At 39.7% G+C, this 19,425-nt stretch overlaps 1 protein-coding gene across 1 annotated transcript; it reads right to left on the reverse strand.

Annotated features, from left to right (window-relative positions):
• Window positions 1–12,758: 12,758 nt before the first annotated feature.
• Window positions 12,759–13,172, reverse strand: LOC139720023 (uncharacterized). Its single transcript, XM_071631399.1, has one exon. The coding sequence runs from the start codon at window positions 13,170–13,172 to the stop codon at window positions 12,759–12,761; it is 414 nt and encodes a 137-aa protein (XP_071487500.1).
• Between the last annotated feature and the right edge of the window lie 6,253 nt (window positions 13,173–19,425).

Here is a 19,425-nt window from a genome sequence, read left to right on the forward strand (position 1 = left end):
TTCCAGGAGATACAAGATTATCAAGTGGAAGAGACAAGGTGATGTGAAGACAAGATGGAAGAGATACAAGTTCACTTGTAGAGGAGACACAAAAGTTTACTTGCAAAGAGGAAACAAGTTGACCTACTGAGGAGACAGCGCCATAGCACAAGGATGCACACCAGAGCCAGCACGTGATTATCTGTGTACAACAACTGTTTAATTTTTTGCTGTTATTATCATCATCAGAAATCATTATGATGCCTTTGATATAATTTACTGTGATGCCTTTGATACCAGTATTTTTTAATGCCTCCGCCACGAAGTGGTGCCGGAGGCATTATGTTTTTTGGTTGTCCGTCCGTCCGTCCGTCCGTGCATCCGTCCGCATTCGTTTACGCGATAACTTGAGTAATATTGACTGGAATTTTACCAAACTTGGTCCAAGTATAAAGTATGATGAGGCAATTACTTGATTAGATTTTGGTTGAAATCGCCTAAAGGCCAAGGTCAAAGGTCAAGGTCAAATCATGAAATTGTACCTGTTTACGCGATAACTCAAGACTGGATCAAGCAAATTTCACCAAACTTTGTCCGAGGATGATGTATGATGGGAAAATTACTTAATTAGTTTTTGAGTGAAATCGGACAGAGGTCAAAGGTCAAAGATCAAGGGTCGAATCCTAAAATTTATCTGTTTATGCGATAACTCAAAACTGGATGAAGCAGCTTTCACCAAACGTGGTCCAAGGATGAAGTATGATGGGGCAATTAGTTGAGTAGTTGTTTAGTGAAATTGGCAAAAGGTCAAGGTCAAATGCTAAAAATGTTGCTATTTCCCCCACATCTATGCAATGCCCAAAGGTATTTTCTTGAAACTTAGTGTAGACATGTACTACTGCGTAATGATTCTCCAGAGAGAGTTTCATGTCATAAGGTAAAAGGTCAAAAGGTCAAAGGTCAGGTGAAAATGTTACAATTTCACTTTTCTTGCAAATGGTTCAATGTATCTTTATGGAACTTGGTACGTACGCATTGCATTGACTGGCAGGGATTAGCTAGGGAATTAAAGGGTCATGGGTCAATAGTCAGGTTCAAAGGTCAAGGTCAACTCCTTAAGAATTACACTTTTTCTTCATACCTTGAAAATTATTCAATGCATTAACTTATATAAGGGTTGGTTAAAAGTCAAGTAAAAATCCTCAATTCCCCAAATACTTGTACATGTACCTGTGCTCTTAGACAATTAAAGCAAACCTAGTTCAAGGAAAGTGAACTTTCAAGACATTTCTGACAAACCTGTCATTTCAGTGTTTTGCCAGTTATGTGAAACTGTCATCACACATTGTGAAGACATTTTACTATACACCTATTGGGCGAATCATGCATTATGGCAGAGGCATACCAGTCACCATAGCGACATTTCTAGTTTTCTAATGCAGTGAGCACAAGCACAGATACTGAGATTGGAAGTTCTATAAAAGCTGCTATTTTCACAAGGTTTTCTTTTTCACAAATTTCATGAATCACTGTTGGGCCACGAATTTAACATGTGGCAATATCGCGAATGGACAGGTATTATTGCACGTACGATAGCCTTGGTGTCAGAATCGCGAAACAACATCTCATGAAAATGTCTGTGACCTCTTAATTTGTTAAAATACTATACGTGAAGATAACAGCTCCTACCGTAGGTATATTGTGAAACGAGGAATGTTAGCGGGCATTTTAATTTCACGAATTTCGCGAGTGCCAAGATTCACGAAATTAAAATGCACGCAAAAATCCTTGCCTACACAATATGCATTGGATGCCAGTGGCAATTCATGAAAATTCAATGCTGCAAAAAGGGGCCGCGAAATTTTCATGCTGCGAATATATTATACAAATGATGCACAGGATAGAGTGCATTAGTGGAGAAGTAGCGCACTCGAGGGTATTTACAATGGTTGCACTACATTGTAAATACCCGAGAGTGAGCTGCATCTCCACTAACGCCACGAAATAATCCTGTGCATCATTTGTTTTATAAAATGGGTCGAAAACTAACAGCATTTTTCACGTACCTTTGTGGGTCAATACCAGTCAGCTACATGTAGAAAGTCAAGATGTCCGTCCAAAGATGTTCGTCCCAAACATTTACGCACGTTGCACTCGGAAATCCCGCACATATAAGTACTGTACGTACGCCACACATGTTATGCACACAAGAAAGGCCGGCCGGCAGCCCGAACTAGAAATTGTTTACAGGATTGACAGCGCGTATAGTAGCGCGTGATGCACTTGTAACAACTGATTGACTGCGCACTGCTAGTGTAAACATTGTGACGTCAGGCCGTGCATGTTAGTGAGAAATTAATCCAAGCACATGTGACTCATTTCAGCGCTTCATTTGGCTACATTCTTGAACCCATTTTATAATGTGTTTTACAGTCCTCAGTAGGGAGTTGTTATTCATTTGTGAAGATTTACTCATCCATTTTCATTGTTATTCTTTCTACAACCCTCAGATAGCCACCTATATTCAGATTACCCAAGGTCTTCAGTTTTTCTTTATATATAGAGACAGAACAGAAAACCCTGCCCATATAGCCTATGTAAGCAGCCACCCACCAAGTAAGACTTTTGGGGTGTTGCCAGAAAGTTGCAATCAATTGCAAATAATTTTTGAAACAAGCATTCTGATTGGCTCAGGGTCTGCCCTATTAAGAAGACATGCATGCAACAATGATTTTGATTGGCCAGTGACAATCAGTTGCAAGTTGCAATTGATTGCAACTTTCTTGCAACACCCCATTTGTCTTTCATGTGCCCCAATTATGGAGCAGAGGATTGCCAGTGAGGTGAAGGGGTGGGTCCATTGGTAAGTATGGTTTCACTAGTAAATAATATACTCACTTCCGAGTATACAAAATTACAGTGCTTCACCATATTTGCCCATTTACATTTAAGAAATGCTGGATTCCCATAGAAAATAAGGTGTGGGAGAACAAATCATAGCTTAAAACAGAACCGTAAAGTGTAAATCTGCACAATTTTATTTCTGGCTAGAATTGCTAAACCAAATGATATACCCCGTTTAATTATATCCCTCAGGTGATAGGCAGTAAAAGTATTATTGTTAACCCAATAAGCTGCTTGTAAAATCTCTTCCATAGCCACCCCCTGGAAAAAGGGCCCGCGAGGTTTCCATGCTTCTGTTTGTTTGTGATGAAACCTAGAGATTCAAATAATTGAACTCTAGCTTCAACATCTCCTAAGTAAATGAAGAGGGGTAGGGATTCTACTGCACACGCAAATGACGAGTGGACTCTGGTGCTCTAAGGTGATTTGACGTTTATTGGCATGGCGTACCTCAGCCGATCAAAGCAAGTATAAAAAAAAAAACAGAGCAAAAACAGGCAAACAGCCCTGATCCAATAGTCAATCCAGCTAGAGTACATACAGGTAGGAGACAACCTCCAGGTCCTTAACCCAGTTGTCACTGATGTCATATCAGTGACATGGAATCTCTTTCTTGTGAGGGTGGAATCCGCCTCAAACGGAGAGCATGATGAGGAACTGATGACAAGACTGCTTCATCATTGTGACCCTAATCTGAGACACACTGCAGCCACATGTAGCAGTACATTATGGGATAGATGCGGGTCAGGGTCAAGATCACCTAATTAGTCTTAATTGCAAACTGTACCAGACTCTCACATTACTTCATAAACAATCTTGAAAATTGTGGCTGATGATGGGTCCATCATCAAAGTAGTAGCCATTCTGAAAACTTCAAGGAGCTTCTGGAAACCATACAGTTTGAAATCGGATTTGCGAGTAGAAGTTTTCAAAACATTCTAAACTTCTGAGTTGGGGCAAGGGCTGAGCAGTTCAAGGACTTGAGAATGTGCCCCAAGTATAGTGTATTTCCTAGCTTGAGCAGCTTCATAACATCTGACATTAGGCGTTTTCACATCAGCCCGATGTTTCGAAATAGCGCGCTATTTTCTGACTAGGGAAATTAACCCGATCACGAAATAGCGCGCTATTTGATAATGTGAACACAAATTAGCACACTAATTGTATCGCTCTGATCGAGAAAATTTCTTGAGTCCAACTCGGGAAATTTCTGAAATAGCGGGATAGTAGCGCGCTATTTGATAATGTGAAAACGACTCGAGAAATTAGCGCGATGCATCCCATCATGCCTAGCATGACATGTGTGACCCGATCGATTGAGGCAAACTGCACACAAATCATGAGAGATTTTTGAAAGTGCACACATTACTGATGCTGTTTGCACATGCTCGGCTGTCGAATTAGCTCGAAAGAAAATTCGGGCTAATTCGCTTCGGGCTGATATGAAAACGCCCAATGTATACCCCTGGTGTTCTACAATTGGCCACAGAAAGTACACTAGTGGAAATAGCTGCATGTAATGAGGGATTCCCTCATTTACACTTCATTTACAATCTAAACGGGAGTGCATATGCTTTGAATGAGTGGCATTCCGATTGATAGCAGGTGTGCAACCCAGACATGATTCTGAATATATCAGGCTGTACCAAGTAGAATGTCCTTTGCCTTGAGGATGATATCCATCGCAATGGGCTTCAGTATTGCACCATTCACCGAATTACCAGTAAAGTGAAAACCAACTGTTTGTTTCCATCTGGTAGTGATGCCTCCAAGCATGAAAACTTAATCATGCATGACTTTTCCAGGATGTCCGGGAAGAATGACGTCTCCATGGCATACAGCTTGCTTCCTGTTCATGTTGAACGCCAGTTCAAATTGTCGTGTCATCGAACGTCAGGCAGCACTCCCTTTTCTTGAACCCTCATAGCTGGTGCCAGTACCTTTAGTTCAAGAAACTTAAAACACTTCCCTCAAGATGCTTGGTTACATTGAAACTACATCCATTTTCCCACAGAGAGACCTAAGTAAAGGCAGTGGCTGGTCCTTTTCTAGAAGGATTTCACTGCCAGTTGTGCCGCTAGCAAACTTCAACTGCAGAGCTTTCTTTACACTGTTATTGCACTAATTCCTTCATCAAGTTGAATGGTGGCATATTTTATTTTTTCCATCCGTAGAGTGTCCATTGTAGGTGCTTGTGTCTGTAAATGTTGGATATTGTGGGCTGGTTCTCCATATCCACATCATCATCACAGGGATTTACAAGCTGTACAAAATCCCCTGACAACATATCCTTGATCAGCAAGGTTGTTGCCTTTAATGGTGATGGTGGAGGACCTCCTGTTTTTCTTGGCTTTAGGTGATGGTCAGAAAACTCCTTCTTCGCCATGATCTGTTGCCTCTTCCACAAGTCCTTCATCTGCGCTGTTGTCCATTTACCTCCAAATCTATTCTCAAAGTCCTGAGAAAAATAATCTAAAGTAATAATATTTTGATGTAGATATATTGTTTTATGAAGGGGGGGGGGGGGAACGGGCTTACAAACTCAATAAAGTCATTCACACATAAAGCCTATGGCATTACTGTAGTACTGGCTGTACTGTACTGAGCATGCTAAGTGTAATATTAAGTAGGGGAAATCCCTTTTCTGAGGTCAAGTCCACTGTTTCATTTGAGTCCACTGTTGAAACCGTGGTTCCAAACCGTGGACTCAAATGAAACCGTGTTCTTTTGAGTCCACCGTTTGTGAATCACAGACTCGAAACCACCTTTGTGAATTCGGGCCATAATAATCGGCCGTATTTTGCAACCCAAACTAAGGCTATGTGGAGTGCTGCAGTCTTATTGGCTGAAAGAGATGAGTTTATAAAGAACAAAATCTCTCAACCTTTTCTACTCCTTTTTTGTGTACTAGTTATTGCTAAACAATCAGTCCATCACAAATGAGTCATCAGCGTTGTTGCACTCTCGTCTTTTGAGTGATTTGTCAATTAGAATATGGCGATGATATTGCATGTCTAATTTGGTGAGCATCACATATTTGATAAGATCTGAAGGAAAAATCTTCATAGCATCCCTCCCTCCTTGACTATCTTTAATACTTTTATAAAGTCACCTTTTCCTATCTCGAGTTCACATTTTGTTGAAACAGAAATGTCTGAGACAGGCTTTAAATCATGTCTCTATTCATTACTCTCTTTTCTGTTTTTAATATCATAAGCCAAATAATCCAAGACCCGTGGCATTTTTTTTTTTCAGCCCTCAAATATTCAATTAGGGCCTGTATGTTTAATAATCAAATTGTACGACATTACCTTTTACAGTGTGCCATACATCGTATCTGTGATTGACATCAGGTTTTCTGTTAGAGCCACTTTGCAACCTGTGTGTGGCAATCAGTGATGACTGTCTTCACTTGAATCCCATGTCTTCGTGAAGTTTTGATAGTCCTCGTGATAGTCCCTTTCTCCATCGCATTGCTGCTGGTTGCCTCATTAATATTGCTCTGAAAGATTAATTACACATATTTAATATAATTTCAATTTCTGTAAAGTTTGCATGAATAAATTACCATTAATCACAAATTCTAAACTACAAATTTGAAATTGCAAATTTCAAAATCGTAAAAATAACAGTTACAAATATTTACAAGTTTATGATATTACTCACTTTTTCAAACTAAAATAATTACCCTGAACCTCTTTCTGTGATGCCATTACTAAAAGTATTTTATTGATGTAGTCCACTGAAGGATTATACCACAAATGAAATTGAATACTCCAGCTGTGTGATTTATGAAAATATTGATTGTAAACATATGAAACATAACATACATTTGCAGGGCCTGCGATCAAGCCTACTTTTCAGTGTGTCAAATGCACATTAATTGAATTTTGGAAGGGTGTCAATGTTTAAATTTCACTTGCATAATCTGCGTAAACTTAATGCAGTGTCTTGAGAAATATGAAAATCAACAACCTATCTCTTGTACAAATAATCACTATGAATGCGGCAGTACTTACTTGTGCTAGCTGGACACCCGCAATCTTTTCTGTCTTCATATCCATGAGGGCGTAAGAACCGTACATGGCAGTGTTTGGGAGAGTCTGCCGGTCATCTCCATCAAGTATGAGCTTCTTTTCCTTGACCTGGGCCAGGATTTCTGTCTCCTCTGCTCGAGTGGTGACCACGCCAGAATCCCACTCAGCTCTCCTTCCTTTTCAGTTACAAAGGGAATATTTGATTTGTAGTTAACAGTTACAGGCATAGACTATAAACTCGAATGAACAAAATACTCCAGTGATAAAAAGTATTTTTTGAGAATAAAAGCAAACAATTCTCAATTTGCAAAGTTGACTGTGGTGAGTCGGTATTGTTAGACCAGAGTGTAGAGATTACCTGGACAAGTTGGCCTTTATTAGGAAAAAAATATAGAAATTATGCATTTTGAAGACCTTACCTCATCCTTTGTACGACAGATGGCTGTCGTGACTCTTCTCACCACCCGAGAGTTGCTGAGCTGTCTAACACAGCCCCTTTTGCGTAGAAATGCAGGGCTACAAAAACCTGCAGGCTGGCTGGCAAGGCTTTACTTCTTCCACTAACATGCTCCCAATCGTTCTTTAACAAGTCAATTAGGAACACGACTCCTTCCCGGTTAAATCTGTATTTCTTGAACATGTCCCTGTCATCGTACATATCAAGAGGATTTGTCCTATCTCTGAATATTCACTCCCTCCTCCTTGCTGCAGCCCCCAACACATTCAGCATGAGAGCCATTTTGGCTGTCAAGGAACCTCCTAATGGGCTTGTCGGATAAAATCATAATTGTCTGTGAGTGAAGGGCAACTGACAAATATATTGGATGAAATTGATGATTTGCCGGTGTCTTTCGTCCAACAAAGTTTTCATGAAATGGAATTTTTGTCAGATAAAAGAATCTTGTCGGATAAAACATCCAACAAGACCTTTCATGAAATGCCTCCCAGGAGGATCTGCCTGGCCATCTCCACCAAGTTCCGGTTTCTTTTCCTTCTCCTGAGCCAGGATCTCTGCCTCCTCTGCAGCATGAACTTGGATGATGGCTGGCTGTAGGTAGTCCCTCTGATGCTTCAGGAAGGCACTCATGGATATGGCCTTCAGGTTCATGTACTTGAAGGCACGTTGCATCTTAGCTGGACTTCCACCAGAGAAGAGAATGGCTGCAGATAGTAGCAAGTTACCAGCCATCACCTTCCCAATCTTTGGCTGGCTCTGCTATTCATGAAGATGCCCATAGTCTCTACAGTGTACATGTTGCAACTACGTTTTATTGTGATCCATACGACTGCGGCCATTTCTCTGAAACCATTATTTAAGTATTTATTATTGATGCGGTCAAGTGAAGATGGTAACAGTTAAACACAAATGAAATAAGATGCTCCAGCTTTATTTAGAAAAATATTGATTATAAACATTATTTTTAACACGGTCTGCAATTAAGCCTCCTATTCAGTTTGTCAAATGTACTTTATTTGAATTTTTTTTCCATCATGGATTCTGCAGTGCTGCATACATTGATGCCACTACAAGCACATGTCTTTGCACAAATGTCACAGCAGTCATGTGCAGTTATGATACTGTTGGTCTCGGTTTCACCAAACACTCTCTTTACGACCTCTCTGCGACAACTCTTGCCTTCCAGGACTTCTTTCATACTACTTGAAATGTTTCTCCCTGCACTGTCCCTGCACATTTCAGGGAGACTGCCAAGATGGACTGGAGTGTTTTCGGACTAGCAAACTTGATGATGTAGCTTACGCCCTCAACGCCAGCAATTACGTACACATATGTAACATGAATAATTCAGAAAACAGTCCAGGGAGTGGACTACCCAAGACGCTGTTGAGATGCTACAGCCGTGCCGAGTTGCTGAGCTGTCTAACACAGCCCCTGTAGCGTAGAAACGCAGGGCTACAAAAACCTGCAGGCTGGCTGGCAAGGCTTTACTTCTTCCACTGACATGCTCCCAATCGTTCTTTAACAAGTCAATTAGGAACACGACTCCTTCCCGGTTAAATCTGTATTTCTTGAACATGTCCCTATCATCATACATGTCAAGGGTATTTGTTCTGTCTCTGAAGATTTGCTCCTTCCTCCTAGCTGCAGCCCCCAACACATTCAGCATAAGAGCCATTTTGGTTGTCAAGGAATCTTCTGAATGGATTCGTCGGATAAAATTATATTTGTTGGTAGGTGAAAGGCAACTGACAAATATGTTGGATGAAATTGATGATTTGTCGGTGATTTTTCATCCAACAAAGTTCATGAAATGGAATTTTTGTTGAATAAAAGAATGTTGTCGGATATAACTTGTTTTGGTAAGATGTAACTTGTTTTGGTCAGATAAAACAAGTCTTGTCGGATAAAACATCCGACAAGACCTTTCATGAAATGCCTCCCAGGAGGATCTGCCTGGCCATCTCCACCAAGTACCAGTTTCTTTTCCTTTCTCCCTGGGCGAGGATCTCTGCCTCCTCTGCAGCATGAACTTGGATGATGGCTGGCTGCAGGTAGTCCCTCTGGTGCTCCAGGAAGGCACTCATGGATATGGCCTTCAGGTTCATGTGCCTGAAGGCACGCAGCATCTTTTCTGGACTTCCACCAGAGAAAAGAATGCCCGCAGACAGAAGCAAGTTACCAGCCATTGCGTTCCCAATCTCTGGCTGGCTCTGCCATTCTAGTACAAGGCCACAGTCCCGACATGTTGCAATAACTTTCAAATGTGATCCATACGACCGAACGACTTCATTTCTCTGAAAACCATCATACAAGTATTTATTATTGATGCGGTCTCCTGAAGGTGGTAGCACAAATGGAAGTAGATGCTCCAGCTTTGTAATTTACAAAATATTGATTGAAAACATTTTAGTTCATAGAGAATCTGTAATCAAGCCTCTTTTTCAGTGTGTCAAATGCACATCATTTCAATTTTGAAAAGGTGTCAGTGTTCAAATTTCATCTCTATAATCTACCCACACTTAATGCAGTATCTTGAGAAATATGAAAATTGACAATTTATCTCGAGTACAAATAATCAATTTGAATGCTCCAGTACTTACTTGTACTAGCTGGACACAGGCAGTTTTCTTTGTCGTCATATCTGTCAAGGTGTAAGACCTGTATTTTGCAGAGTGTCCAGGAGCTTCTGCCTGACCATCTCCATCAAGTTTGAGCTTGTTGACCTGGGTCAGTATCTCTGCCTCCTCTGCAGCATGTACTCGGATGATGGCTGGCTGCAGGTAGTCCCTCTGGTGCTCCAGGAAGGCATTCATAGAAACCGTCTTTAAGTTCATGTGTGTGAAGACACGTAGCATCTTGGCCTAACTCCCACCAGAGAAGAGAATGGCTGCAAATAGTAGCAAGTTGCCAGCCATTACCTTCCCAATCTTTGCCTGTCTGTGCCATTCCGGTGGATGCCCACAGTCCCTACATGTTGCAGCAACTTTCAATTGTGATCCATACGACTGCAGCCATTTCTCTGAAACCATTATACAAGTATTTATTATTGATGCAGTCTACCGAAGGTGGCTGCACTAATGAAATTAGATGCATCAGCCTTATAATCTAGAAATGTATTGATTAAAAACATATTACTAATGGGGTGTCAAAGTAATGACAGTCCTTCAAACGTGATATCAAATTGCTCTTTTGTGCAAGATCGTGATGGAAGTAAAAGTAAGAACACCTCCTGATTCCTGACAGCTTCCTGTAGTAACAATTACAGGTAAGCTTTCCAGTTATACCATTTCCAACTCCGACCAGCATCGTAGAGGACAGCGAGATTGGAGAAGATGGCTTGTCCACCAGTGATATGAGCTCATTTTAGCTGTCACAGTCGGACCTAGAATTGTGACTATTTTGAATGTTAAGGTTATTCTATCACTTGTTGAGGTTTGAGGTAATAATCAATACTGGAGGGTCCTGAAAAGAAGACAAGGAATCATTGTAGATGTAGAAAAACTATCAAATGAATCAAATGTTTGCATTAAGTGGAATTTGACATGTCGAACATATACCCCTCTTATACTGTACACAATCCAGCAAATGGTTTGACATGGCATGCTTTAGTAAATGTATGTGAAGAGGTGTCGTAGCTTAGTGGATAAGATCAAAGGCTTACACCCATAATGTTCCCAGTTTGATTATATGCTTTCAGCAGCAATAGTGTCCTTGAGCAAGGCACATATTCCTTGTTGCTTAGAACTTACAAACTGCCAATTTCCTGGTTTCTCATTCATATACAGCTTGTTTTAGAAATGTGGCAAATATATCCACATTCAGTCAAATTCAGAAATTATCTAATATTGATATTCAATTTGAAGCATTGAATTTGACTTTTCTTCTATGTGTGGAAGTGACAAATTTTAGCCTTAAAATTCACTAAAATTCGCATAATTGGCATACTAATGATTTATTGGGTTTTTTTTTTTTCAAATTTGCGTCATAGATACATCTTTCTGTATTTCTAGAAGTAAAGTACATTGTATTACCGAATAGATACTTTTAAAAAGTTTAACTTATGGCATAAATGGTTATTCCTAGTTGTTGTAGTTGTTGCTGGAAAATGCAAAGTGTTATTTTTCTCAATCGTTAGAAGTGGTGCACACTTTTGATAAGATGCTGAAAATGCTCCTTTTTGGGTGAGCTGGTGCAGCAACTTCCTGAGCATCCGCAGGCTTAGGCTCAGCTGCGTGTACCACTACCAGACCTCCCAAAGCAGTTTGAATTGGCAGAAAGAATCTGAATGTTGACAATTGCCGGCTCTTGTTTCAATAGGAGGTTCCTATATTTCTTCATAATTTTTATGGCACTCACCTATGGGAACTGTTCTTTCTTTCCTACTTTTGAAGCATACTGTATACATGTATATATTTTTTCTCAGTCACAAAGGTTGAGAGGTCTGCACCACATGCTCAAACACCTCTTCTGTCATAACCTGATCTCTGTCGTCATTGCGGCTCGATGTGTCGGTCATATGCTGATTGACGTATGAGATTCCGACAAGACAGGCAAGGCTGGCATTGCCATATAAATCATTGACGTTGCCGACAATGTTACAGACTTTCCAGTGCTGAACGATAGCCTCATAGGACGAGTACTGGTCCTGTGCCCCCAAATGCTGTAACAAATGTGGTGACATTCAGAATTCTTCTCTATTTTGTCCACTTGTTTTTATTTTGATCTAGTACTTGGTAGAATTTCGCCTTGATCACCTTCAACTTGTTTTGTCCTGTCCTTTTTTATTTTATCGAGTGCACTCTGAAGACAAAATACTTTGTTCTCTTCTTCAGTTATATCAATAGCAAATCCATAGATTTCTAAATTATGTTAGAGGCTGACAAGTGAGATGATGACTAACTCAGTGTTTGGAGTTGCAAATTTGTCTGTGATGGACCTGGCTCTGATGTTAAAGTGTTTGGCATCTTTGGCATGGATCCTTCCAGCAATGTCACACTTGCTTCTATGAGAGCCATCAATGGCTCCTGCCACTTGGGGGAATCCCCATCTTAACTCAAACCCCTGGATGGTGTCGGTGAGCCTGTCTCCTGAAGGGAATTTTATGTACTCGTCCTTTAAGATTTCCATGATTACTGCCACCAATCTGTGAAAAATGTTGCATGCTGTCGATTTCCCCAACACCAAACAGCAGGCCGAGAGTCTTGAACTCAACGTTTGATGCCAAATGCCATAATGTATTGGCAACTCTCAGGTCAACTGGAATGCAATCTTGAAATTTTGTATCATGCTTTTCGATGTGTGCATGGAGCCTGCGGCATAACCAAGCGAATGTTTTCTTGAATTAATAGTTATGATCCAATGTAATATTCAGATAGTCTTTACCTGCTCTTATGGTCCACAGTAGCTTGCATGATAACAGAAATGTAGTCGTCTTTGTTGTCAACTGGGCCCTTGATCGGGATATGGGTGCCATGTATGGCCCCGTTGGCCTGAGGCATCCCCATAGCCAGAAATCCTTGTCTCACTTCCTGCAGATAGTTGGCAGTGGGGAATTTGATGTACCTTGGCAGGATTCTCCCAATCGCCCTGCAAACATCATGGGTGATCGCCCAGGCTGTTGTCCGTCCAACTCCAAATAGCTGGCTGATGCAGCGAAATGCGTTTGGTGTGGCAAGGCGCCACAGAGTAATTGCCACCCTTTTTTCGGGGGAAATCACTGGCCCTCGCTTGTTATCTTTCTGGATGTATTCCCGTAGTTCATCCACTATGGGGATGAATGCAAGCCTTGACATTCTGAAGTTTTCCTTCCATTGAAAAAGGATGTCCAAACATTCTCCCACCACAGTGTGATCTCTCCAATCTTCCAAACTTTCTTTAGTTCGTCTGCCTAACTCCAAGTAGTTGGCTGATGCATCAAAATGCATTGGGTGTGGCAAGGCGCCATAGAGTAGTAGCCAAACCTGGAGCCTTGATCGGAATGTGAGTACCATCGATGGCACTGATGGCCTGAGGCATCCCCATAGCAAGAAATCCCTGTCTCACCTCCTGCAGATAGTCGGCAGTTGGGAATCTGAGATGCCTTGGCAGGATTTTCGTGATCGCCCTGCATACATCGTAGCTTATCGCCTGGGCTGTAGTCTGCCCAACTCCAAGTAGCTGGCTGATGCATTGAAATCTATCAGGCATGGCAAGGTGCCACAGAGTTATAGCCACCTGTTTTTCTTGTGAAATTACTGGTCCTCGCTGATCCTCTTTCTTTATGTGTTCTGTTCACATAGTTCATCCACTAGGGGGTTGAATGCAAGCTTTGACATTCTTAAGTTTTCCTTCCATTGAAAAGGATGTCCAAACTTTCTCCCACCACAGTCTTGATCTCGCCAATCTTACAAACTTTCTTTGGTTTGTCTGCCAATTTCCAAGTAGCTAGCTGATGCATTGAAATGCGTCAGGCATGGCAAGGTGCCACAGAGTTGTAGCCACCCGTTTTTCTGGTGAAATTGCTGGTCCTCGTTGATCATCTTTCTTAATGTGTTGTGTTCATGTAGTTCATCCTCTAGGTGGTTGAAAGGTTGCCTACGGACAGTCTACAAAACTACTTGTTGCTGTCCCTATTGTAATTCATATATCCAACAAATATTCAAATACAAACTGTAAAACACGATATATTTGCAGCATGAACATTTTGCGAATGGGAGCGGACGGCCTTTCTGGCAGGTATGATCCAATGCATATTGTGCAGGCAAAAACTTTTGCGTGCATTTTCATTTTGCGAATGTTGCTGCTCGCAAAATTTGTGAAATTAAAATGTACATTAACATTCGTTGTTTTTCAGGACAAATTTACCCAATCAAACACGTAACACTGTATGGGCCCAGTCCAGTGTTTGACCAGGAGTGAAGCTGTTCAAAAGGTGTATCATTAGCTTGTTGATTTAGTGCTATATTTGTGAAGTAGATTGTTAGATTCATGAGAAATGCATCAAACTGCCAAAGAATGTAAAAGAGAAGGGGAGGGGAAGCAATGGACATGTTTTCATAAAGTCACCAGGTTGTTCTGTTTTCATCACTTATTTCAAATGTTAGTACCTTGATAAAAGTTCATACAGCTGTACAGGTGTGCACAGTTATGCTTATTCCAGGAAATGTGTTCAATTCATTCTGATGACATTTATTTCCAGCAAAAAAAAAAAATCTTGTACAAATTACAATGTGATGATTTAACATGCTGGGGCACATCTCTAGAAGTGGGGGAAACCCCAATGAGTGGCACTTAATACCTTTTTTTTATGTTATCAATGTTGGATATAGTCAGTATGTATGATTATAAAAAGTAATTATGTATTGACTCCATTGATGTTGTGATCATTGTGCAATGCTGGTCTTTTTTTTATGGTGATGATTTCAATATGAATGAAATGTTTTATTTCTTGTGTATGCAGAGACTATTACACTCGTTCAATTTTTACCATGAGCTGTATGAGCTGGGGGACAAAGGATTTTAAGTGCATACCCTACCTGGCATGGGGTGTGATGATGCATTATGACACAAAAATACAGAAATTCTAGACTCTACTGATTTTGTGTCTGCCCAAGGTATTTCAAAAGTGGGATTCCAGTGAAACTTCTTCATTTTTTTATTCCAGAAAACTTTTCAGAAAGAGTGATATTGTGTGGTATGAAGAGGATCGTCACAGGTAGTGACCATGTGTTTTTTGGAATGCACCTTGATGTTCAATGAAATGACCATACAGAGTATTACATGTATTTGTATATAAATCAAAAAAGAGTGAAATAAAGCAGAATGACTTATTGTTTATGTGAAGGAGAGCTGACTGACAGTTTTTGTGTGTCATTCAAACTGGTTTTAACAGGTTTGCATTATTACATTGTGTTGTAGCATTAAACACACAGAGAGAATATTGTTTGCAAACTTACCAATTAGTCCCATTAATTAATAAATTCCCATTTACATGCATAATCAAACAGCATTTCAATATGACCCTTTCAGAACTCACATTGTCATTCACACTGCAAATTGGCTGAAAATGGTAATAACAGATAATGAAAGGAATTGTATAGGGATCCCCTGAGATATGTAAGCTGCTTTGGTATATAAAATACAGTTGTATATACTACTAGTACTTAATCAGTAATGAGAGCGAAGTTTTGGGACTTGGATTTATGAAACTGTGGTAACTTTACAATGAAAGGTAACTCTGCAGTCCATGGTAACTCTTTTTTTTTTCTTTCTTTTGCTGCTATTGCACTTACCATTGATTATACAGTTACCATATTTTATGCTATGGGCCCTATTCTTGCAACCTGTAAAATTTTCAGTTGGAGAACACATCCAACAATGCACACACACACACACATACACACATACACACACACACACACACAAACACACAAATAAACATGTACAAACTCGTGTACACAATTTTGTTGATGGCATTCCACATTCCATTGTGTCATTGCTGTGTATCTGTATGTTGACTATACAGCGTATCCCAGAAAAAACGAAACTTGAGTTTCATTGCAATTCTTTGTGATCATAATCATATATTTGCTTTATGAGATGTACATGAATGGAAAGATTGCCTTCTCTTCTTTCATTTGATGCGCAACTCATTGTTCATAATTTATGCATGACTGAGTTAGAGCAATAGACGGTAATGCTAACGTACTACATTTTCATTTGCAAGAGCAAATGATGACTTTGAATGAGTTTTTCAGGCTTTTTCGGCAATCTTTTCGAAAAAATAAAGCCATAGTCTTAATATCCATTCTTTTTACTTTCATATGACATCTCATGCGTAAAAAATGATCTACACCTGCTCAAGAAAACTTAATTTGAAAATATACTTCCATTTTACCCAGAAAGATGGATAGCAAATAAGGAGCCAGTTAACTTTCCTGATGCCTGCCCAACTTGGCAGATAATAGTGGCCTTCATGTTTCAATGACTTTACACCAACATGAAGGGAGGGGGTATTCAAAGGGATTGTTACAGACGGTTGGGAATTATAGGGTCGTAGATTAGCACATGATCATGAGCTTGCTTGACCATGCAGCAAACCACATCAAAGGGTGTTCATCAGCATAATGTGGCACTGTAGCACTGCCGTCGTTTTGTTTGAATTCAATTGCGCAGGTGAGCCCATTGTCTTATGCTATAAAGTCAGGAAAGCTGAATGCCTGTTTTTCGACTATGCAGAATAGGTAGAAATGAAGCATGCGTTATTCATATTTGATGCATAAGGTCACAAACAAAAGAAGAAAATATGGATATTTAGGTTATGAACTTTGTTTTTCGAAAATGTAACATTAAAAGTCTGAAAAATTCACTTAAAGTCACCATTTGCACCTGCAAATGAAAATTTGATTGTATCACTATTCGTTGTTCTAACTCAGTCAGGCATGAACAATGAACATTAAGTTGTACACCAAATGAAAGAACAAAAGTTTATCTTTCCATTGATGTACAGTTTGACCTCGATTATCCGGCCTCCTTTTATCCGGAAATCTCTATTATCCAGACGCATTCACGCAGTGAAGAACTTTTTTTTTTTCATCCAAAAATTGAGAAAAAACAGTGACTTTAACATCTTTTCATGGATCTATTTCACTAATTTCATACGATATGCATGATAGGTTTCACAATATCTAATGAGGTAAAATATCATATCCGGGCAATTACCCCCAGAGGGCAATTACCCCCTGGCTAAATACTGGTTAGTGGTAAGGTTAGAGTTAAGATTAGGGTTAGGGTTAGGTTTAGTGTTAGGAGTTTGGGTAAGGGTTAGGGTTACGTTCAAGATAAGGATTAGGATTAGGGCCAGGGGAAGGGTCCGGGGTAATTGCCAAGGGGGTAATTGCCCTAGACCCGTAAAATATGTATGATTTTCACATAAAGAAATACTTTATTTTTGTGAAGAAGGGACTACAATTTCGCGCAGGCTAGCATAGATTACACCACCGTTGCGGGGTACGCTACCTGCCTAGCTGCCAGTACCCTGGGACGGCAGCTTGGACGGCAGCTTGGACAGCAGCTATAATACATTTCTTATATTGTGTCCCCCATATCATGCCCATTCGCTTATCCGGATGAGAGCCGGTTCATGACATGGCTGGATAATTGAGGTCGAACTGTGTATCTCATAAAGAAAATGTGTGATTTCAATAGTAGAAAGTTGCAAGGAAACTCGGGTTTGGTTTTTTTTTTTTTTTTCTGGGACACGCTGTACATCCATCACTTCAATTAACAAACCATATTTCATTATATACACATATATATTACATATATATATATATACGTATTAATAGATATATGTGTGTATATAAATATATATATAATATATGTACTATATTCGCTAATCTAGTTTTTAGAAACAAAACTGTAGAGCAACGAATGCTGTTTCAAGTTCTTTAAAACAAACATTTGAAATGAATAACCTTTGGACTGATGCAACAAATATTAGTTATTTAGAATTAGAACTTCCAACCAAGCATATGAAGTGCGCAAGGAATATTTCTAACCACTGTATTCGAACCAGTGGCCAATGTTGATTTTACCATTCTTATTACATGTGCATCTTTATTCTATATATTTTACACATCACACACAAAAGGATCACAAAGTGAAAACAATAAGAACAACATGGCCTGATGGCCATTCCACAAGAACGGGAAAATAAAAGATAAAAAACAACCGCTTAACTCTATTCTAACTGGGCTATTTGAGACCAAGTTTTTACTGAGGGGGGGGGGGGGTCAATTTGACCCCCCCCCCCCCCCCCTTCAGATCTCGGCCGCCGATCACGCGATCGCCGCGAAATTTTGCCTGAAGATAGAGCTGGATGTCAACTACAAGATTACATGGTCATACAATAGAAAAATACTGCCTTTCTATTTTTAATAAATTAATTATGCAAATTTGTGCATGAAATCATATTTTCACCTATAACTCCATTAAAAAGACTGGAGGATTGCTAAATTTTTGTGTCAGAATTCCTCAAGACACATCAAACAATTTTCGTGTAAAAAAATAGCACAATCGAAATCAATTTCTTTTGTTTTCTATTGTTTTTTAGACCTTTTGTTTTCTATTGTTTTTTTTTGCCAAAATTTGTTGCAGGCACTTTTTCAGGCTTATCTACACTAGAATTGATTAATTTCAATGGTTGAAAGGTGAAATAATCTAATTTATATCAATTTAGCCAAAAAACACAATTTGCATTGGATTTTGCGCACGATATCATGAATATAAGCTGTTTTTTGGTTGACATGCATATGCAAAACATTACGTAACTTCAAAACGGTGTACCCGGACGTCGCAAATTTGGTCTCAAAATATGTGGGAGACTTCAATGAAAAAAGTCGTGAAACGACGCGGCAAACTCTTTGCGCGTTGCGAAATCGTGGCGCGAAACGTCGAGGGGGGGGGGGTCAATTTGATCCCCCCCCCCCAGTTAGAATAGGGTTAAAGGATATACGTACATGTACAAGCATTAATCGTCGTGGGTGTACACAATAACGTTCACAAATCTTTATCGATATCCATACATTTATAGCACTCTAATATCGAACAAACTACAACGATATTCTATACAAATGCTGAATGTCAACTTTCTCCTTGACAATGAGGGCACTTATATATATGTATATACATTTGATTTGCACACACACACCCACACTTTCTCACCCATCCAGTTATTCATCTGCACAAACGTGTTTAAAAAGATACCCGAACTTCTGCAAAGTTACACTTTTCATATCATTTCTTGTTAACCGAGTAGAAACCTTCACATGATACTACATATATAAATTTTGTAGGTCTACACACCACAAATGTATTCCGTTGGCATGAGAATAAAAGCTCAATTCATTGCTAGTGTAAATACACGCATATTATACAGATTACATATTATCTCAACGATTAACGGAAGAAAAAAAAAAACCGCATCACCCGCATCATCATTTCAGACATCTTACAGAAGTGTTTAAAAAAATACAAACGGAATTGACACTTAAATGACAATAAATA

Source organism: Diadema antillarum, unplaced genomic scaffold (assembly GCF_040938485.1).
Source record: "Diadema antillarum isolate AM-2024a unplaced genomic scaffold, OU_Dant_1.0 scf00000119, whole genome shotgun sequence".
NCBI lineage: Eukaryota > Metazoa > Echinodermata > Echinoidea > Diadematoida > Diadematidae > Diadema > Diadema antillarum.

Coding starts and splice junctions, on each gene's coding strand:
- LOC139720023 (XM_071631399.1), bottom strand. CDS start 13,172: ATGTCAAGGCTTGCATTCATCCCCATAGTGGATGAACTACGGGAATAC.